General features: G+C 38.6%; 1 protein-coding gene across 2 annotated transcripts in view; it reads left to right on the forward strand.

Annotated features, from left to right (window-relative positions):
* MPHOSPH9 (M-phase phosphoprotein 9) overlaps positions 1 to 23,448 on the forward strand; it is a 50,973-nt gene that overhangs the window by 12,034 nt on the left and 15,491 nt on the right. Inside the window, exons 6-15 of one of the 2 annotated variants that reach the window (XM_082667793.1) lie at positions 1,398 to 1,488; positions 2,927 to 3,015; positions 5,977 to 6,102; positions 6,265 to 6,725; positions 7,056 to 7,211; positions 10,950 to 11,037; positions 12,872 to 13,087; positions 20,615 to 20,662; positions 21,570 to 21,634; positions 23,038 to 23,139. In XM_082667793.1, the coding sequence (XP_082523919.1) occupies positions 1,398 to 1,488; positions 2,927 to 3,015; positions 5,977 to 6,102; positions 6,265 to 6,725; positions 7,056 to 7,211; positions 10,950 to 11,037; positions 12,872 to 13,087; positions 20,615 to 20,662; positions 21,570 to 21,634; positions 23,038 to 23,139 (1,442 nt within the window). The remainder of the gene's footprint in view (positions 1 to 1,397; positions 1,489 to 2,926; positions 3,016 to 5,976; positions 6,103 to 6,264; positions 6,726 to 7,055; positions 7,212 to 10,949; positions 11,038 to 12,871; positions 13,088 to 20,614; positions 20,663 to 21,569; positions 21,635 to 23,037; positions 23,140 to 23,448) is intronic. The other variant, XM_082667792.1, reaches the window with a different exon arrangement.

A 23,448-nucleotide genomic window follows, 5' to 3' on the forward strand; every position in this document is an offset into this window, starting at 1 on the left:
TGTGGCCCGGAAGAGTGCAGCAGGCAGCCGTGTGAGGTGAGCCCCCTCCAGCCAAGGGGGCGTGTGTCGACTGAGCATGTTAAGGTTTACACCAAAGAACCAGGAAAAAGTAAAAATATTTTAATTGGGATTTTTCACTTATTCTTCTGCAGTCAGCTTCTCTTGGTCTGTTAAGTACAGAGACGCAACAGAAATTTGAACAGGTAGGCGTTTTAGGAGAGACATTTGATGAAAAGGAGGCTAAAGTGGTGCCTTAGAAGGCTGAGGGGATAACCCCTCCTTGGTATATAGAATGTCATCAGCTTAGTGTGCTTTTGCTTTTGCAGTGGGTTCACAGGTGGTTGTAAGCAAATAGAGCTAAATACTTTTTAACAGGAATTAAAAGTTTGATGGTGGTGAAACTCATAAGAAAAATTCTGATGAAAATCACATATCTCTCTGGGGAAACACAGATTTCTTGTGACAATGCCAGAGATATTGTGAAGAGAGTTTAGCTTAGAATTTTTATTAGAATTGAGGATAAGTAAGCATTTTTAGCCTTTTCTGGTAACCAATTATTTGCATATAAGATGTAGTCTACTATTTAAAGTTCATAGTAATTATTGATATGCAGTTTTCAGAGTTGATTTATTGTCTTAATGATAAAAATGAATTGTTTTGGCTTTTACACTAATTTTTATACTAAACGACTTTAATTCTAGGCACTTGAAGTTTCTTTTGGAAGTCGATGGCAAATTATAAATACATTTTCTCTTTTTAAAAAAATTAATTAATTTATCTTTGGTTGTGTTGGATCTTTGTTGCTGTGCGCGGGCTTTCTCTAGTTGTGGTGAGCGGGGGTTACTCTTCATTGCTGTGAACGGGCTTCTCATTGCAGTGGCTTGTCTTGTTGTGGAGCATGGGCCCTAGGTGCACAGGCTTCAGTAGTTGTGGCATGCAGGCTCAGTAGTTGTGGCTCGCGAACTCTAGAGCACGGGCTTAGTAGTTTTGGCGAACGGGCTTAGTTACTCCGCGGCATGTGGAATCTTCCCGTACCAGGGTTCGAACCCGTGTCCCCAGCATTGGCAGGCGGATTCTTAACCACTGCGCCGCCAGGGAAGTCCATAAATGCATTTTCATTCTGCACTCATATTGTTTGCTTCCGGTTTCCTCTTTCATCTCCACAGAGAATCAAAATAAACTTTTGTAAATTACACAGGAATAGAAAATCCTTCATTGTTGATTCCTATCATTTTGCGGTTCTTGTAACCATGGGGAAAACCAGGCTTGCTTTCTTTGTGAACCTCTGAAAGTTTCTCTGCGCCTGGGTTTGACACCTGGCTCTTACTCCTTGTGTCAGCAGTCTGTGCCTAAGGATTTTTAGCTGGCAACTAATGGTTTTCTTTCTTGAATTGTAGTCTGATTTCACTGCTGCTACACATTCTCGAGCTTTTTACCTCAACAAACCAGATGAGAGTCCAAATTGTTGGATGTCTGATTCAGGAACAGGTATGATACTTATATTTCTAAAGAGTTTTTTTTCAAAATAATAACGTGTGCATTTCTCATAGGGTGATAATCATGTATATTAGAGTGGTTTCTGTAAAAGTATTATGTGTTGTCTTGTGCCTCTGGTAGCTGTAACATCCTTACTTGCCTTACTTTGTGTTACAAGTTCTGTAAAGATAGAAAGCAGTACTTTTGCAATTATTTCAAACAGCTGCAAAAATTATCTCAGCATTTTTCAGATACTCCAAAATGAATTAAGAAATTCAAACTGTCTGTAAGCCATTCTTTACTCTCCACGGTGAGCTTATTTTAGCTTTAATGGCTTTACATACTGACTCCTTTTTCCCACAATCCCACATCCAATTCAGGATGAATTAGCTTTGCCTTGTGAAAATTACCATGATCCGATCACCTGTCACCACCTTCCTGCTCTCACCCTAACAGAGCCCCATCACCTGTCCCCTGGGTTCCCGCGAGCTTCCTAACCAGCCTCCCTGCTTTCACCCTTGCAGCTTCCATCTGTTCTCAACACAGTAGCCAATGTGATCCTTCTTAAAGACAGGTCAGATCTTGTGACTCCTCTGCTCAAGCCCTGCGGTGGTTCCACTTCCCTCAGAATAACAGTCGGGAGGGAGTCTGTCCTTACAGAGCCTGCAGGCCCGGAGACATCTAGCTCTGCTCTTTGACCTCACTGTCTGGGGCTCTCTCCCTTTCTCTGCTTCAGTAGAGAGGCTGTTTGCTCAAATATGCCAGATAAGTTCTCATTTTAGGGCTTTTGCTTTGGCTGCTTCCTGTATGTGGAATGTTCTCCCCCGCCCCTTACGGGGGAGCTCCCTCATATATGGTTAACACGGCCAACCCTGACCACCCTATTCAGAAAGAGCGCCTGCCCCCCCTTCCACACGCACTGCATATCCCCTTACACTGATTTGTAACTTTTACTAGAGTGCTCACCGCCTTCTGACATACTGTGTGTACTGTATGATTGACTTACGGCTCACAGCTCCCTCTTCACGCCTCCTCCTCCCCAGCTGGTACAGTAAACGCTCAATAAGGATTTGACTTATTGAATTCTTTAGATTGCTTCTGGGTATGTCTGTACTGTGCGTAAAGGAATTGTCTTTAAAAAAATATTTTAAATTGCACGTGTTTATCTTGACTTTTAATAATATGATAGTTCAGTTTAAAATATTTGGATCATTAAGTTAGAACTCTTACATGGCAAGGCATTTATGTGAATTTTTTCCCTTCCAAATTCAATTTCCTGTATCCAGATAGCCAAAAACTTCCCGTATTTAATTTTCTTTAGGTAAAAATAAGTTATTCTAGAACACATACTTCCCATGTTTAATTTTCTTTAGGTAGAAATAAGTTACTCTAAAAGCATTTTTGTTCTTTTTCCTCACCCTTATCTATTCTGTGTATTTGTTCACATTAGGACTGACTTACTGGAAACTGGAGGAGAAGGACACGTATCACTCTCTGCCTGAGACACCAGCCTCCTCCACGGATATATCACCAAGCCAGGTAATTTAATAACCCATGATGCACGTGTGTATTTGTTGTACAATTGTATATACTGGTTCATTTACAAAGTTTGTATTTTTCAATTGCTGATATACAGAAAAAAGCGTGGGCTTTAAATCATATCTGCCTGCTTTCAGGTTTGGTCTCTGTCGTTCACTGCCTGTGTGATCTTAGGAACGTTACTTAAAAATGGAATTAAAAATGCCTGGTTAGTGTTTTATGAAATTAAATGACATGGTTTTGTGCCCACTATTTTAAATATAGTAGGTACACAAATAAACTTCTTCCCCCGTTCCCAGGCGTGGTTTTGATTTTCTGTTCTGTTACACCCTCCCGCTGATCCGTTTGTATCATAATTATGAGCAATTTAATTTGCTGTTTTGATTTTCTTTGAGCAAGAAATGTAAATATTTTGTTGACTTCAGAGCAAAGAAATAAAAATATCCAGTATGTGTACATCGATGTATATATCTCACTTCTGTGTTTAGATCAGGAGATGAGAGAACAGGTTGGAGGAAAGGAGAGATACAATTAAAGTAACCAGGAGAGCTGTAAACACGAGTGACAGGCATAGATGGACAGGACAACATGGGACCAGTGTATTTTTGGACATCAGAGTCCCAGAGAGGGTGGGAACCAGCATTCTGTCCTTCAGGAAAGGAGGAAAAAAGAGACAGATAAACACTAAGAAGGAAGGGGGGGAAGTGAGATTGAGGGGTCTGGGAGACTCGGTGGGCTTTGCAACTACAGGGCTCACTGTTTGTGTTTCTTGGTCTTCAACATCAGTAAATTAACACTATATTTTGTTGACTCAAAATATAAAGTTGCCATCAATTTTAAGACTTCCTGTTTCACATTCTACCAAGAAAAAAAATTCATCGATCCGACGGATACAAAGCTTATCCCTTAGAATTTATATTTTGTAGACTTAAACATATATTTTTATCCTATAATTCTCGTACATACTTATGGATAATATAAGTGAAGTAAATTAGTTGAAACTTCTTTACCTACAGGAGCTTACACTCCACACTCCTCTCTTTTTAAGTCAGTGTTGGTTTCTGTGTTTTCCACATGCCATTTCCCTTGGGCCACCAAGAGCATTGGTGACTTGGCATTTCTTTAAAAAAGGATGAAAGGCCTTGGTGCTGAGTTTTTACCTGGCTTAGTAGTTATGTAGGACTGGCCTGCTTTTGACTCTCAGATGGGGAATGTTGCTAAACATGTCTGATTCACTGTCCCTTAAATATTGCTTCTCAGGGGTTCCAGCGTAGTCTCTAGGATTTTCTTCCAAGCTGCTGACAACTATTTGGCCAATTTTGAAAGCTTTTCTATTTGCTTATGAGCAGGCAGTGACAATTATGTCACAGCTGCTACTTGACCAAAGGCATTTGTAAGATGCTGTTAATTACAAGAGACATCCTCACTTCAGAGATGTTAAAATATGACAAGAAGGGAAATCATAAAAGCGGTGAAAAGGAAACTCCCTAGCAGTCCAGTGGTTGGGACTCTGCGCTCTCACTACCGAGGGCCTGTGTTCAGTCCCTGGTCAGGGAACTAACATCCCACAGGCCACTCGGCACACCAAAAAAAAAAGGTGGTGAAAAATATTACCTCGTATTACAGTGAGCTGTAAATAGCATAGTTGCAACTGTTCACCCAGGGCAGGATTCCTCAGGCTGTAGCCATAGTCCAAGAGCTGCTGCTTGGCATAGATTTCAGTGACTGAAAAGGCTTCCAGGTTGTTGGTGTATAAAAAGTAAAAATTCAAAGCAGGATTATAGAAATTGTGGTAAATTTTAAGGGTTTACATTTAACAAATTAATGCCTTTAATGCACACACAAAAAGTATAATTAATTGTCTTTTTCACAAGCTAGTTATAGAGTTTATTAAAAAAAACATTAGTTCATGGTGCTCTGCAGTCTGTCTATGTAGGGTCTGGAAATGGGACAGTTTAAAAGTTTAAAGCTATAGGACGAATGTGTTCTTTCAGTGCTTTCAATGTATCTCTCACTCAATCTGTAATCTCATTTGAGAGAATGTCCACGTTAGTTTAAATTTGAGGCCCAGGGTTAAATGGTACCCCTGTCACGCCCTACAATAAGTCCCACATTGAAATAATTTAAGCCCAGTGTTTTAATATTTGGAGTTTAGGTTTGTAACACTTCCAGTGTAGCAAAGCCCTGATTTCAGCTGTAGAAGTTAGGATTGTATCTTCTTTTTTTTTAAAAAAAAAATTTATTTATGTATTTGGTTGTGTGGGGTCTTAGTTACAGCATGTGGGCTCCTTAGTTGTGGTATGCAAACTCTTAGTTGCGGCATGCATGTGGGATCTAGTTCCTCGACCAGGGATCAAACCTGGGCCCCTTGCATTGGGAGTGAGGAGTCCTATCCACTGTGCCACCAGGGAAGTCCCCATATCTTCTTATTTTACTAATTAAAAAAGGGTCTTATTTTGATTGGGTAACTTCTTTCTTAACACTTCTTGTTGTCTGCCAACTCTTAAACACGAATATAACTACAGAGCTGGGGAACTCCACCTTTTGACACCTGTCCCTTTGAGTCACAGGAAATTAATCTGGCCAGAAGTTTTCTTGCCCTGCTTCCTTCATTCATTATGAAGTCTTTTCTTACCTCGAAACTTTGTTCTTATTTTGAGTAAGGAGATTACCAAGGATTTTATTCTTTGGAAGTGTTCTTAGGCTGCTAAATATCTTAGGTTTAAATTATCCCCTTAATATTTATTGTTAGAGGGTATGAAAATTTTTTCATTCTGAGGGAGCCTCATAATAGGTAATGACTTCCAAACTCTTATTACAAATCTGGCAGTCTGGCATCTCAGTTTATTTTAAAGTTTTCAAAAATCTTTTTATGGTGCTGATCTTGATATCAGGAAAGTAAACTTTTTTCATCATTGATTCGTTGATAATGTTTAAATAATTTTGTTTCATATCTTTAAGTCTAATACTAGTAATGAGATGAAGCTACCATCACTGAAGGATATTTATTATAAAAAACAGAGGGAAAACAAGCAGTTACCTGAGAGGAATCTCCCTTCTGCTTCCAACCCAAATCATCCACCGGAGGTAAAGTTGACAGCACTCTGCTGAGTGGCAATGAAAGATGACTCATGACTCTTAACTCTCATCTTGAGCTTCCTTTTCCCTAGGAGATCTAAAGCCTACTCACCTGAAAACGAAAACTGAGTACAGAGGGCGAGAGCTTACTGTTGTCTGTCTTATTTCTAGGTACTGACTCTAGACCCAACGTTACACCTGAAGCCAAGTCAGCAGATTTCAGGGATTCAGCCACATGGCTTTTTGAATGCCCTTGATGACAGAATATCCTTCTCACCGGACTCCGTTCTAGAACCTAGTATGGCTAGTCACTCTGACATAGACTCGTTTTCACAAGCAAGTCATGTTACTTCTCAGTTATCTGGATTCCCAAGATATCCTTCAAGTACAAAAGTGTCTCCAGTGGACTCTTGGAAAAATCATGCATTCCAAAATGAAAGTAGGACCAGTTCCACGTTTCCTGCAGTATATGCTATTGGTAGTAACGACATCTCAGTCAACAGTGTAGATGAAGAAAACACTGGCCTGGTACCTTTTGCCTCAGTCAGTCAGTCCCAGCTTCCAGGTACAGCCAGTGGTGTCCCAGAATGCATTTCACTGACTTCCCTGGAAGATCCCGTGATATTGTCTAAGTATGTATTTCAGTGAATGGCTTATAATGTCAATAGGTTTTTTATGATGTCTGCTTGAATGATGAAAATTGTTTTTATTGAACTTCAGTAATGTATAAAAAATTGAAAAGATAATATAATGTTTATAAGGTAGACCATCTAAAAATGAATGTCTTTTTATTTTTTTGCTTTATTAGTTGTCATCTTGTGTATTAATCTATTATATTTTCTGTGGGTGTATAAAGGAAAAAGCCTGTATTTTTATGTATGAGAATCATTATGTTCTTGGTTTTTCTTATTGAGATAGTGAGGAGATGCTTTCTAAATGATGGTTTTTCCTCTCACCAACAGGGTTAGGCAGAACCTGAAGGAAAAGCATGCTCGACACATCGCAGATCTTCGAGCTTATTATGAGTCAGAAATAAATAGTTTGAAACAGAAACTGGAGGCAAAAGAAATTCCTGCAGTTGAAGATTGGAAGAAAACCAATCAAATTCTTGTAGACAGGTAAGACTTATAATTTAACTGTAAAGTTAGTGTTTCTCCAACTTGGATATATTATTTTCCCCAAAGTATAACATATTATGATGTTAAAACACTTTGAAAACGTGTGCTTTAGATTTGAAAATTTTCACACGGAAACATGTTTGCCTAAGTAATTATTTTTAAAGATTTGAGGGAATTCTCTGGCAGTCCAGTGGTTAGGACTCCTTGCTCTCCCTGCTTAGGACCCGGGTTCAATCCCTGGTTGGGGAACTAAAATCCTGCAAGCCGAGGGTGCAGCCAAAAAATAAAGATTTGAGCCATCCTCTTACAAAACACTGATAATTGATGAGGACATTTGTTTTGTGTGGGCGAAATACTGAGATAGTTGAACAGATTTTGCATATGTAAAGGAATGTCATTTATGGGCGAATTAATGCTCTATGGATTCCCTAATAAGTCTATGATTGATGTCCTGGAGCAGTTCTCAACCTTTCTTCATAGCCAGAAATGCATAACTTTAACCCAGACACTCATGAACCTGTGGAAACAGTTATCTCATTCAAAAAAACCATAGACACACAGGGGAGAACGGTCTTATACTAGGGATAGCTTTCCATTTATTTTAGAGAGAGAGAATCATTTACAAAATTTGATGTTTTTACTAGTATTAATAACAGCGTACTTGAGGGACTTCCCTGGCTGTCCAGTGGTTAATTTAAGACTCCACGCTTCCACTGCAGGTGGCTTGGGTTCGATCCTTGGTCGGGGAACTAAGTTCCCACATGCCATGCGGCATGGCCAAAAAAATAACAGCATACTTGCAACATACTTTACAAATGGTATTAAACAGATTGAAAACTGATGGAGTCTAGGTGACAGCAAAGTCTTCTCTAGGGCAAAAAAAGACAAAAGCCCTGGAGAAAAGATTAGGAGGGAACTGAAATCTGATCCAGTTAACAGTTTAATTTGGAGAATTCTAGGAAAACTTGCTTTTATTTATCTATTTATCTCTTTGGCTGTGTTGGGTCTTTGTTGCAGTGCGCAGCCTTCTCATTGCAGTGGCTTTTCTTGTGGTGGAGCAAGGGCTCCAGGCACGTGGGCTCAGTAGTTGTGGCACATGGGCTCAGTAGTTGTGGCTCATGGGCTCCAAAGCACAGGCTCAGTAGTTGTGGCGCACGGGCTCAGTTGCTGCACGGCATGTGGGATCTGCCTGGACCAGGGCTCGAACCCATGTCCCCTGCATTGGCAGTTAGATTCTTAACCACTGCGCCACCAGGGAAGTCCGGAAAACTAGCTTTTACACTAGTGTGTGGTTGCTGTGGTAGTTAACATGCTGTCTTGATCCTGATCGTTTCTTTTTTTTTGTTTGTTTGTTTGTTTGTTTGTTTTTTGCGGTACGCGGGCCTCTCACTGTTGTGGCCTCTCCCGTTGTGGAGCACAGGCTCCGGACGCGCAGGCTCAGCAGCCATGGCTCACGGGCCCAGGCGCTCCGCAGCATGTGGGATCCTCCCAGACCGGGGCACGAACCCCTGTCGCCTGCATCGGCAGGCGGACTCTCAATCACTGCGCCACCAGGGAAGCCCCCTGATCGTTTCTATAGCTTCCATTTTGCTGTTGGTGGTGGCGATGGGGGTACAGTGGCAGAGAAGTAGTTTGAAAAGAGCCAGGAAAAAAGGCCAGTTTTAGGTTTTCTAGGACAAAAAGAAAAGAGTAGATACCAGGCTGGGGGAAGTTTGTTCTTATTTTTGTTCCGTTTTGTTTTTTTAAGAAGGCACAGATGACCACAGGTACTTCCTGTTGGAAAACAGAAATCTGAAAGAAGCCGACCAGCAGACCTTGTTAGGTCAAAGACGGGGTGCCAAAGAAGGGGAGCTAATTAAAACATCTTTATGTCTAGAAGCTGCTAGAGCACATGGAGCAGTGAGAGAATGTAGGAGGAGCAAATTGGAAGTCAGGGTTTTAAATAAGTGGTCGTGTTATAACAGTAACAACAGCAATCTAGGTAGTGGAGTAAATGTACTGATAGCGTGCAAATGAAGAGCAACGCGTTATTTTCTCCTACCAGTACCCCTAAAGGGCTTGATTTGGCCTACCATGTAAAACTGTGTTACAGAGGACAGTAGAAACAAAATGAGAAGTTGCAGTTATTTAGAACTGGAAAAACGATTTACCCAAGACAAAAACCAATATTATGTTGTCAGTGTACACAGCAATTTTTTTCAAATTTCAGAATTGCAAATTGGGGAATCCCACTGCTATTGCAGATGGGACCATTAACACTTATATTGTCACACAATTGCAACTTGGGGGATGAGATCTCTGGCATACCGGAATCAGTGAGGTAATTACAACAGAAAAATAACAACACAGCAACACTTGACTATTTAGTGATCTTTGTTTCAAGAACAGTTTCATCAGTGTTTCATTTCTGCAAGGCATTAATGCATCGTGGGTAGGAGCATGACTCTGGAGCCAGACTGCCTGGCTTAGAATCCCAGTGTGACTCTGGAGGAGCTTAACTTCTCTGTCTCTGTATTTTCATCTGTAAAATGGGAATGATGACAATCCTAACGCACAGGATTGTGAGGATGAATGCAAAGTGCTTAACAAAGACTGAGTGTGTAGTCAGTGCCGAATAAATATTAGCTTTTATTCACAACACATCATTGAACACTGATTCAAAATGGTGACCAAATTCTTCCATGTATTTTCTTTTTTTTTTTTCTTCCATGTATTTTCTTATTTTGAGGTTCTATGGTAATTAACTTTACAAAGAAAGTCTTTAAAAGAATAACAAGTCTTATAAAGAATAACATTCATGCTGATTTGAAATAGTACAGAAGGATTTATATGGAGTCTTTCTACCCCATCTTTTGTTTTAACATCCTAGACTTAATTTTTTGCATCGCTCCAGAAATTATAATGCATATACAGATATATTTTCTTCATAGATCAAGTTATTTTATGCAGTTTTCTATATCTTGCATATTTAATTTTTATTTTTTAATGTGATAAAATAACAAAATCTACCATTTTAACTATTTTGAAGTTTACAGTTCACTGGCATTGTCCATTCACATTGCTGTGCTACTGTCACCAGTATCCATTTCTGGAACTTTTTTTCTCTCGCAAAACTGTTGTTCTATACCCATTAAACGATAACTCCCTATTACCCCCTCCCTCCAGCCCCTGGCAACCATCGTTCTACTTTGTCGCTATTAATTCGATGCTTCTGGGTACCTTGTATAAATGGAATCACAGTGTTTGTCCTTTTGTGTCTGGTTTATTTCACTCAGCATAATGTCCTTGAGGTTCTTCCATGTTGTAGCATGTGTCAGAATTTCTTTCCTTTTTAACATTGACTAGTACTTCATTGCACACACCACACCACACCACACCACACCACACCACACCACACCACACACACACACACACACACACACTGCATTTTGTTTATATCCATTCATCCTTGGTGGACACTTAGGTTGCTTCCATCTTTTGGCTATTGTGAATTTATGCTGCTATGAACGTGAATGTACAAATACTTCTTAGGGATCTTTTCATATCATTTTTAATTTTTTCTGGATACTATAATATCAGGTTCATTGGATATATTTTACTAAAATGGCATCCTTAGTCTTGGTTAACATTGGAGAATTTGTTTTACCTAATATATTGGAGAATCAGTTAGATTTTTATAATACTTTTAAGAGAAAGGATCTTGTCTTTGATTGTTTTGTTTCAATATATGGTTTTTAGATGTGGCCAGTTAGATAGTGCTCTGAATGAAGCTACTAGTCGTGTGAGAACACTTGAAAATAAGAATAACTTGCTGGAAAGAGAAGTGGTAAGTAAGTACTCTATTTTTTGTTGTTCTAGTGGCTTAATGTTAAAAATTTAAGCTTTTTTATTAATTGAACTTTAGAGACAAATGAATAGTTTTATAAAAACATTGGTTGTATGTTGCTTGTCTTCTCCTTTAGGATGTCTTATTGTTACATTTATATTTTGAATGCTGCTGGCTTCATATGATACTATAAACTTTTACCCTCTAAAATTTTTATTTTTTATTTGGGATATAATTTGCATATCATAAAACTCATCCTTCTAGAGTGTATAATTCAGTGGTCTTTAGTATATTCACAAATTTGTGCGACTACCACCACAATTAATTTTAGAACTTTTCTCTCACTCAGAAAGAAACCCCAAACCTCTTAGCCATCTCCCCCATTACATGCTCTTCTCGGCCATGAGCAACCACTACTCTGCTTTCTGTTTCTCTGGGTTTACCTATTCTGGGTATTTGATGTCAACGGAATCAAACCGTATGTGACCTCGTGTGTCTGGCTGCTTTCACTGAGCATTAGGTTTTCAAGGTTCATCCATAGTGTAGCATGGACCAGGACTTCACTCTTCTTTATGGCCGAATAATATTCCATAGTATGGATGCACCGCATTTTGTTTATCCATCCATCAGCTGATGGATGTTTGGGTTATTTTCACTTTTTGGCTATTATGAATGATAGTGCTACGAACATTTATATTTTCAAGATTTTATGTGGATGCATTTTCAGTTTTCTTGGGTGTATAACTAGGAATGCTTAACCTTTCCTCTTAAATAACTTTTCTTTCCCATGCATTACCAAGTTTTATTCTTCTGTGCATAATTTTACAAACAGTGTTTTGCTGCAAAATGCCAGTTATATTCTAGACATTGTTTGTTTGTCTTTGATGGGTTTTTTGTTTGTTTTTTGATGCTGAAACCGGGATAGTTTTGATGTTTTTTTAAGTTATCTTTGTCTCCTCCTAAACTATAAACTTCATGAAGTCAGGGACCTTTCATGTTGATCTTTTTTTTTTTTAATTTAATTAATTAATTTATCTATTTTTGGCTGTGCTGGGTCTTTCGCTGCCCACGGGCTTTCTCTAGTTGCGGCGAGCAGGGGCTACTCTTCATTGCGGTGTGTGGGCTTCTCATCGAGGTGGAGCACGGGTTCTAGGCACGTGGGCTTCAGTAGTTGTGGCACACGGGGTCAATAGTTGTGGCTCTAGAGCGCAGGCTCAGTAGTTGTGGCACATGGGCTTAGTTGCTCCATGGCATGTGGGATCTTCCCGGACCAGGGCTCGAACCTGTGTCCCCTACAGTGGCAGGTGATTCTTAACCACTGCTCCACCAGGGAAGTCCTCTTGTTAATCTTATATTTCTAGCACCCTAGTGCCTGCCATCTAGTGGATTTGCAATTAATGATTGTTGAATGAATATTAACATTTCCGATGTTTTGAATTTTCTCTTTTATTTTCATTGTAAGTGAGAGAATAGGGTAAGAAATGCTTTTTTCCCCTCTAAATATTAATGTGGGGCAACAAATTCCAGCTATGCTTTTGGAATCATTTCTCTAATAGCCATGGTTATTTTTTCCTCATTAAAGTCATCTACAGGTGAGTCCTGGAATCAGAATGCCTCAGACAGTGGTTTTCTGTGTATTATTCTATAGGGTAATCCTTTCTAGTCTCCATCCCAGGATATAACAGAATATCAAATTTGTTCATTTCCATTTATGTGTTTTGTTTTATTACTTTTCTTTTATATTTAATGTCCACAGATTATTAGCTGCTATTGAGACATCTATTTTTTTAATTATTATTAAAAACAGTGTATTATCCTTGTCTTTGTTTTGTAGAGTGATCTTAGAGAACGCTTCAGTGCAGCCAGCAGTGCCTCCAAAATTTTGCAGGAACGAATTGAGGAAATGAGAACAAGTAATAAAGAAAAAGACAATACCATCCTTCGACTGAAATCTAGACTTCAGGATTTAGAAGAGGCATTTGAGAATGCTTACAAACTCTCAGATGATAAAGAAGCAAGACTAAAACAAGAAAATAAAATGTTTCAAGATGTAAGTGACAAGTAACTCAGTGACGTGGTTGGCTAAAAGTAATTTCAGATATTGTAGTCTTACAAGCTATTATGATTTTTTCCACATTTATTTTCATTTTACATAACTTTGCTGTAGCTGCAAATATACGTAGACTTTTCTGATTGAGTTAGTTGGGTCTTATCTTAAAGCAGGAAGTCAGGGCTTTCAGAGCTATGGTGTCACTCCCACGCCTTTCTGTCTCTGGCAGGGCAGCCTTTGAGCTATCTTAAATCAGCATCTGTGTGTCTGGCAGGTACAACGGACCAGATTTACAACAGGCTTGATAAAATTTTTCACTTTGATTTAATTTCACTTAAAAGTTAGATTTGTATAACATTGAAACTGGATTAGGTTTTAGGTTTTGTTTTTTTTTTAAAGTAAAATCTGAAAGTATTTCGGCTGTTGATATTTTCTTCCTGATAGCTTTAGATTTGATTCTTGCTGCTTTGTTTTTTAAAATTTATTTTCCTGAAGGTAATACATGTCAATGGTTTAAATGGTCAAATATCAAATGAGAAACAGCAATCTTCTTCACCTCTCCCTATCTTGGAGTCCTCTACCCTAGAAGCCATTATTTTCAGCTCTTTTAGCCATTCCTTCTAAAGTTTTGCTCCATGTTTCTAAGTAACAAACTTACATAGCTCTTTTTTTTCCCCCATCAGTTTCAGACATTATATATTGACTACCCTCTGTGCAAGGTCACAGTGTAGCTTTCTTATACCATTTGCTCCCCAAGCAAACACTCCCCCTCTCTTTCCAATGTGATTGATGTATTAAATTGATTCTGAGAAGCTTATTCTTTTTTTTTTTTGCGGTACGCGGGCCTCTCACTGCTGTGGCCTCTCCCGTTGTGGAGCACAGGCTCCGGATGTGCAGGCTCAGCGGCCATGGCTCACGGGCCCAGCCGCTCCGCAGCATGTGGGATCTTCCCGGACCAAGGCACGAACCCGTGTCCCCTGCATCGGCAGGCGGACTCTCAACCACTGCGCCACCAGGGAAGCCCGAAGCTTATTCTTTTACATTTGAACAACTCAGAAATTGGAATGCATCTTTATAGTGTCATATTTTAATTGGCAGCACTTTTTCCTCTTAGTATTTTAGTAAATAATATTAAATAGCATTTCTAGTTAGTGGTGTCTTAGACTTTAAATATGATATACTATCATTTATAAATGAATCAGAATTCAGTGTTTCTTATGTCTATGCAAATATTTTTCAAAGCTAAGCTGCAGTGTTCAGTGACTGCATTTCCTTTCTCTTACAACTTTTATTTTTCCTAGACTTACTAATTGGCTTGTCTCTTCATCTGCTTGCTTAGTTTTTAAACATGCATAGCACTTCCTTTCCTCCCGCCTCCCCAGTATCCTTGCTTCAGTCTGAACTGATTGCCCTCAAGGTCTGATACACAGATTTCTAGGACTTGCCTTTGTCATCATCCTGGGAATTGTCTTCGCTTCTTTCCCATATTGAATCTGTCCTTTTGTGTGGATTCTGTATCTTCTTTCTTGGTTTAACTCTGTTTTGCTAGAGTACATCTCCTGAGAAAAAGAAGGCATAAGAGACAAATTTTGAGGCCTTCCATATCTGAAAACTTTTATAGTTGCAGTCACACTTTACGTTTTAAAAACTACTTTATGTTTTAGAACAGTTAGAATTACAGAAAAATTGAGGAGATAGTGGAGTGTTCCCATATGCCCCCCACCATTTCCCCTGTTATTAGCATCTTGCATTAGTACCATACCTTGGCCACAATTAATGAGCCAATTTTTTTTTTTCATGTTTGTTTATTTTGGCTGCTCCGGGTCTTAGTTGCCACATGCAGACTTCTAAGTTGAGGCGTGCGGACTCTTAGCTGCGGCAGCATGCGGGATCTAGTTCCCCGACCAGGGATCTAACCCAGGCCCCCTGCATTGGGATCGGGGAGTCTTACCCACTGGACCACCAGGGAAGTCCCAATGAGCCAATATTGATACATTATTATTAAGTAAACACCACAGTTTATTCAGATTTCCTTTTTTCCTAATGTTCTTTTTCTGCTCCAGGACTCCCTCTAGGAGACCAGATTACATGTAGTCTTCATGTCTTCCTAGGCTCCTCTTGGCTGTGACAGTTTCTCAGACTCTTCCTGTTTTTCATGATCTTGACAGTTTTGAGGAGAACTGGGCAGGTATTTTGCAGTATGTCCCTTGGGATTTGTCTAATATTTTTCTCATGATTAGACTAGGGTTATTAGGAGGAAAATCACAGAGGTAAAGTACCATTTTGGGCATATCATACATACCAGCAAGCCCTATGTTTTTTATTCCTTTGTAGTCATTTTAGTAAAGTTTCAGGAGGGAGTACATATGAACACTCCATTCCGTGTGCCATATTTGATTAGAACTTTACATGGTTCAGTTATTACTGTTCTCATTCATACACATTAATAGTATAATTTTAGTGTGTGTGAGTACATGAGCTCCTGGTTTTTAAAACTTGTACTTCTTAACATCAGACGTACAGAAAGTTGCAAAAGTTGTGTGAATAATTTTCATATACCCTTCACCTAGATTCTGAAAGTTAGCATTTTATAATATGTGCTTTATCATTCGGTCCACATATAGTTTAAAGATTTTTCAAAAAAAAAAATAATTTTTTTTCCAAACTTTTTTAGAGTAAGTTAGAGATATAATGCATCTTTATCTCTAAATACTTCAAGGTCTATTTCTTAAAAACAAGGGCAGTCTTTTATATAACCATAGCAAAATTAGGAAATTAACATTAATATAGTAATTTATACATGCCATTCAATTTTTTGCAAATTATACCACAAGTATTCCTTATAACAAAAGAAACTTTTTTTCCCTTGTTCAAGATCCGATCCAGGACTACATGTTGCATTGAGTTGTCACATCTCTTTTATCTCCTTTAACCTAGAGCAGATCCTCAGTTTTTCTGTCTTTTATAACCTTAAAACTCTTTGAAGATCATAGACTATTTTATAGAACTACTCCTTCTAACATGGTAGCCTCTAGCCACATGTGACTATTTAACTTTACACTGATTACAATTAAGTAAAATAAACAGTTCAGTTCCCCAGTTGCACTGGCCACATTTCAAGTGCTCAGCGGTCACACGTAGGTAGTGGCTGCGGTGTTGGGCAGCGCGGGGGGACTGCATCCGTCATCGCAGAGAGTCTGCTGGCCAGCACATTGTGGAATGGCCCTTAGTTTGGGTGTGTGTTTCTTCACAGTTAGATTGGGTTGTCGTGATGCACAGGAGCCCCTCTTAGCACTTCCTGTTAGGAGGCACGTGTGAACTATGTGGGTGTCAACTCCAGCCACTTGGTGAAGGTGGGGTTTGCCAGGGGTCTCCACTGTAAAGTTATATCCTGCCCCTCCCCCACTGCAGTTAACATGTAACTTATGAGAGGGTAATTTAAGGCTCTGCAAATCACCTTTTTCTCATCAAACTTGTTACCCACTAGCTGTAGCATGTCCTGATGTGTCTTGCCTGAAACCACTAATTACTGTGGCGGCTGCCAAATGGTGTTTTTTCTATTTCTGTGATTCCCTCTCCATTTTACTGCAGGGAGTAGTCCTCCTTTCTTCTTTATTTCTGCTTATCAGCGTGGACTCATGGATTCTGATTTTATTCAGTGAGGTAGTCTTTTTTACTCTGTTTATTATTTTGATGCTTTGTCTTAGCTTTGGCCTGAGGGGTACGTGTGAAGCTGGCTTCTGTGACCTTTTGACAGTTTCCCGTCATTCTAGACTTCCTGCCACAGCCAGCCCATCTTGTACTTTTCTAGCCCCGGCCCTAAGTCAGTCATTTTTCCCCGGAGCCCTGGTTCCTTTAAGTGGAAGATGGTATTTAGAAACTTAAGATCTAGGTATGTTCATTGCTTCTGGGATGTCATTGTTTTTAATTAAAAACCCATCATTGTTTGAGTAGCAGTGAAGCACAAAGGGTAGGTAGAATGTTGTTTTCAGCTGAAATTGCATGAATATTTCCAGGGATAACACTGACTTTTTCCACGTTTATCATGTCACATATTTTAAGCACACAGAAAGGTATAGAGTAATGCATTAAATCCCCATATACTGGCCATCCGTAGATACTGTTGAAAGACACTCTTCTATTCCTCTCTCTCCCACCCTAAAGGTGCCTGCTATGCTAAATGTGCTCTTGGTTATCCCCACTCTGTTCTTTTTACTTCTACTATAAATGCACGTTGTTTTAAATAATATATAGTAATGTTTCGTATGTTCGTAAACCATATATGAATTGTATTGCACTGTATCCTTCTACCACCTGTTTTTCTTTCAACATTGTTTCTAAGATTTGCCGTGTTGATACATGTAGTTTTTATTCTTTTTTATTTAAACATTTGTATGTGAAATATTTCTGGTATATACAAAGGTATAAAGAATAATATAACAAATACATGTAGACCGACCCACCACCCACCTTAAGAATTAAAATACTGTAGATGCCGTGGAGGCCCTCCACGTACCTTTTCTGATCACCTCTGCCTTCTTAGAAGTAATTGGTCTGAATGGTGTGAATGTCATTCCCATGTCTGTCTTTGTATCATCATGTTTGTATGTTTGCTTAGTCAGTGTTGTTTGTTTGCCATATCTTAAAACCATAAATGCTATCATACTGTATTTACTGTTTTGAAACTTTTTTTCCTTTGTAAGACTTATCCAAGCTGATACATACAGCACTAATTCACTTGTTTTCATCCCTGTGTCATATTCCATTGTGTGAATATTCCACAATTTATTTATCCATTTTCCTGCTTCCAGTTTCTTTTTGTTGCTGTTATGAGCAGCACTGCCATGACCATTCCTATATACACATCCTGTGCCAACGTGTGCAAGTACCTCTAGGGTATTGTTGCAGTTACCAGAGCTGCAAAACAAATGACCCCCAAACTGGACATACTCTGCTCATGGGCTCGGTGGTCTAGGAACTTGGACTGGGCTTAACAGGGACAGCTTATCTTGGCCCAGCATTATCGGGGCCTTAGCTGGAAACTCAGAAGCTGGGGCCTTTGATGATGGCTGTCAACTAAGCCTGCAGTTCTTTCCATGTTTCCTTCCATGTGGCCTCATTTGGGCTTCTTTGCAGCATAATGGCTGAGTACTAAGGACAGGCGTCCTGAAAGAGCTTCCTGACAGCCACAGTGCCTTTCATGACTAGCCTTCTGCAAGCTTTCTAGCATCTTCTTTTTATCCCTGGTATTCTGATAGTCCATAACAGTGTTTGGAGCATAGGTTCTTCCAATCTGGAAATTAATGTCTTTTAGTTCTACAAATGCTGATGTTATTTCTCTATTAATTTCCTGCCTCTCTCTCTTCTCTTTCTCTGGAACTTTTATGAGTAGATGTTGTATTGCATGGGTTGATTCTCTAAGACTTATTTATGTTTTGGTGTTCATCATGGCCTCTTTGTCCTTTATCTTCCAGTCTTAGTATTAATTATGTCTTTTCTCATTGTTACTTTCTAAGAGCTCTTTATTCTCTGATTGCTAGTTTTTCAAAGCTTTCTGTTCTTGTTTTGTGACTATAACATTGTTATTTCTCTGAGGATATTAATAATAGCTTTCTTTTTTTTTTAAACATTTATTTATTATTTATTTTTGGCTGCGTTGGGTCTTAGTTGCGGCACACAGGATCTCCGTTGAAGCATGTGGGATCATTTGTTGTGGTGCATGGGCTTCTCTCTAGTTGTGGCGTGCGGGTTTTCTCTTCTCTAGTTGTGGCGCGTTGGGTTCCAGAGTACGTGGGCTCTGTAGTTTGAGGCATGTGGGCTCTAGTTGAGGCACGTGAGCTCAGTAGTTGTGGCACGTGGGCTTAGTTGCCCCGTGGCATGTGGGACCTTAGTTCCCTGACCAGGGATCGAACCCACATCCCCTGCATTGTAAGGCGGATTCTTTACCACTGGACCACCAAGGAGGTCCCAATAATAGCTTTCTTTTGATACTTTCCTTTAGTTTTGGTTCATTATTTCTTCTAAGTTAACCTTTCATTTTGATTTGAAGTGTGTTTCATATAGAATTTTTTTGTTCAAATGTTGGTTCTTTGGTAGGTTCACAGTTAAGAGGGAGGCAGTAAAAAGCTATTTGGAGACTCTGTGTGCACAGATGGGACTTACTTCCTGGTACCTTCACTTACAAGCAGTTGTAAGTGATGCACCAGGCGTTTGGTTAGGGAACCTCCAGGTGTAAATATGTCTTTTTTTCTGGGGTTGTTCAGTTTTCCCAAAGAAAAGTCTTCCGGTTTCTTGTCTGGAACCTATCAGCCAGGCTCTGGTGGCAGTGAGGGAGGGGGGAGAGTCAAGTGGGTTTTTTTTCTTTTGAAGACTTTTCCTTAGTCATTCTCTCTTTATCTCTTTGCCTCCCCCTCACACCCTGCTATCATACTTGTGTTTCCAAAGTTGCATTTTTCTCTCACAGTCATGTCTTCTATGCCCTATTGCCTGGCTGAACAGTCCACTGCTGTATGGGTTGAGAAAAGGCCCTGGGCTCTAACCCAGGACTTTGAACCAGTTTCCTGTGGTCAGCCCTGTGCTTCAACCCTGCCCCCCACTGAACCTGGGGTTCAAGTTGTGAGCCTCTCAGGGTTATGAAGAGATCAACCTACTTGCCATTAGCATCCTTTATTCAGACTCTGGAAGTTGTAGCCTTGTTGCATCTTCATTGAAATCTCTCGCTCGTTGCTGTTACCTCCTTTGTTTTCTCTTTAATTGCTTCATTGTTAATTTAGTGGGATCTCTGGATAAAAAGAAAATCCTGTGATGAATCTCTCTTCTTTCACCAGAAGTCTCACTTATGTATTTTTAAATAAATTACCTAATTATATTAGACTTTGGGGATTGTACCTTTACTCTGTGGAACTAACTTAACAAAAGGTAGTGTGCAACAGTTCCAAAGAGAACAATGCAAATACATTTTAATCTTTTCAAATACTGCTTACTTAAAGGGCATTGACTGAAATAAATGGTTTTACTTTCTATTTTGAAATAAATTCAAATTTACAGAGAACTTGCAAGAACTGTCATACTCCTATATCCTAGGATCACCAGTTAACATTTTGCCATATTTGCTTTATCATATCACATATATATATTTTTTTCACACACATACACACATATATATATATATATATTTTTTTTTTCTTGAACCATTTGAGAGTAAGTTGTAGATGTTGAGCCCCTGTACTTATATACTTCTGGTATGTGTTTCCTAAGAAATACATCCATAGTCACAGAAAAATTATCCAAATAAATCTAATACTGATGCAGTCCATATCCAGATTGTTCCTTTATGTCACCTTTTTCCCCAGTCCAGGATCTATTCACTTATCTCTTTAGTTGCCTTTAATCTGAAACAATGTGTTAACCTTTTTCTTTCATGACACTGGCAGCTTTGAAGAGTAAGGGCAGTTATTTTACAGACTGTCCCTCTGTTGATATTATAATATTTAATTTTGTGGTGCAATTCTTTGTTTTTCCTTGTAGCTTTTAGGAGAGTATGAGTCCCTTGGAAAAGAACACGAAAGAGTAAAGGTAACAGTTGATCATTCATGTTCTGAACTTCCTGTCGGGGCAAAAGCATTAGTTTGGAAGTCGAGAGATCTGACCCTTTCTCCCTTTCTCTTCCCCTCCTCTGTCCCCATCTGGCTATTTGAACTAGACCGCTCACTTATCCTCTCGTGTCAGTTTCCTTATTTTCAAATATCTGCCCATTTAACTCAAATTTGTTAATTTAACAAATATTTATTGAATGGCTATTGCATTTGAGATGAGATGAAATTTTTAGAAGAGGATAAAATACCATACAAATGCAAATAATTATTTAATACTATTTAAATATAAGGTTTTGTTTTTCAAAACATTAGCTTTTTGTGGGGTTGAGTTAATTATGTTTAAATTCTTAATTAAAACTTTGTTTGGGATCTACGTATTTGAATTCATTGAAACCCCACAATAAGTAAGTGGGGTCCAAGTAGTTCTGTTGCATAAAATGCAGGGTTGTGATTATTCAAGGTTAGTGAAAAGGCCTGCATAGCTAGGTAGCCAAGATGTCTGGGGTTTCAGGGGCCAATTGTTATATCTGAAATCTCATCATTGCAGGTATTCGCTTTGCCATTTACTGAGGTTTTAGTCAAGTTTGTGTTTAAAATATGTCCATTTTAACACTGTTTCTAATCAAGCAAAGCATAATAGGCTTTGCTTATTAAACAGGGGGCTGACACAGCTATTTGTATAAACCAGTATTTTGCTCTTCATTTTTTCCCTTGAATCATGTATATTGGCTCTGTGGCTGATGCCATACTTGCTGAGTATCTGCATAATTTTCTTTGTAGCTCTCTGGTGTAGTCTTAGATTAGTTTTATATTATGCATTTTAAAATAAAAGGAATACATCTGAATATCTATCTTCAGTTATCTGAATTTTTCCTTTATTTTCATAGGATACATTAAATAAAACTGAGAACAAATTGCTTGATGCACACACTCAGATTTCTGATTTGAAAAGGTAAAACATATTGTCTTACTAATAAGCAAATACCGCTAACTGTTCTTTCAGGCCTTAAATATGTGTCTATATTAAAAGTGATGAAAAAAGCTTTTCTTGGGGATTTTTAAGCACTTAGATTAGATTTTAATCCTCATCTTCCCTTCACCTGGAAATACATTTGATTTTAGCCAAAGAGTTTTAAATGATTAGAATATGTTGGTGGCTGTGCCTGAAAGGTGTGCAGGTCCCCAAACATTATGTATTTACTTAGCATAGGTAAAACCTAAGTGATATTAAATCGTTGAAAAGAATTTTAAGAAGTAGTCTAATTCACTGAATTATCTTTGTGCTCCAAAAAGAAAATAGCATTCACACCAATTTTGTGGTTATCTACTTTCTTAAAGACCTGGTTTGAGGACTGTATTCATGATCTGATTTGCTTACTTAGGGAAGGAACAGTCATTAAGTTGTCCCTATGGCAAATGATTAGATATTTCTAATTGGCTTTAGTGTATATTTTTGTAGTTTTATTTGGAGAAAAGTGTTGTCCCTGACTTAGAGATTTTATTGCTCTCTTAAGGACTTCTCATAGGGAAGAACAGGAACAGTCTAGCTTTCTTGTCTGCTCAAGTCTTTTCTGTGAAGCATTCAATTCTAGGGATCGTTTGTTATCCGTTTGGTATAAGCATTAGCTCTGTTAGAGCTTTCTCCCTCAAACCTTCCTTGCGACAGAGTAGGTAAGAATTTAAGTTTAAAAGATGAGATGGAGACGTATTCAAAGTTTTAAAAGACAGAAAGAATGCCAAGATATCCACAAAACAATTAACTGGTCACAGTGCTTATTTTCTCTTGGTAAGCTTGAAGATAAGCTTTTATTCTGAACACAGCACAAATCAGATGAGCTGCCTATAGGTTGAGAGTTGTTCAGAACAGGGAGTTCTTTTTAATAGCTCTGCTTCGGATGGTAAGCCTGCTTCCTCTTTTGTGAGAGCCTTACCCGTGTATATGTCATATGAATACATACCTATTAGAATTAAGCATGTTAGAATTGCAATTTATTTGATTGCTGAATTTATTTTATTTTTATTTAATTTATACTGTGTTTTTATCTGTAGTAAAATTTCTAAATTTTTTTTTTTACTTTCTGTATTAAGTGTATGTGTTGTTCCCTTTTCCTTCAGTTGTAGCGTATGAAATGCTCCTTTGTAGAGTTTCTTCTATTTGCCTTCCTATTTATTCTCCCTGATTTTTTTCAGCTTTTTAAAGTGTAATGTGGCTTTTTACTATGAAGAAGGTTTATGCACGTGCAGCTCTTTTGTCACCCCTTTCCTAGAAGTATCTGTTAAATAAGTAATTTGTAGTTGAGCTGTATTTTAAGTTTGTTGAAATGTACTTAATTTATCTTATTGCTTTTGAATTAGAACAATTTCAAAACTTGAAGCTCAGGTCAAGCAAGTAGAGCATGAAAATATGTTAAGTCTTCGTCATAATTCTAAAACTCCTATGAGACCCTCACGTGCCAAGTAAGTTACTTCGTTTAATCTCTCTGTAAAGCTAGTAATAGGCGTACCCTGTAATTGAATTGAGACGCTCATCTGTCTAAATCGTGAGGAAGACACAGTTAAATGTCATCACAGAACCTGATGCGTGAAAACATCTAACTGTTAGATATTGAGAAAGCTCATGTGCAGAGGCATTTGCCGAAAGGTAATGTAGAGTCAGATTGGGAGTGACGAGAACTGGGATGCTTTATTTGTTTTTGACTCTGCCCAGCCGTGTGACCTTAGGCAGATCACTTCATTTTTTGGAGCTCAGTTTTATCATCTGTAAAA

The sequence above is a fragment of the Grampus griseus genome, assembly GCF_964374135.1.
Source record: "Grampus griseus genome assembly, chromosome: 12".
In the NCBI taxonomy this organism is placed as follows: Eukaryota; Metazoa; Chordata; class Mammalia; order Artiodactyla; family Delphinidae; genus Grampus; species Grampus griseus.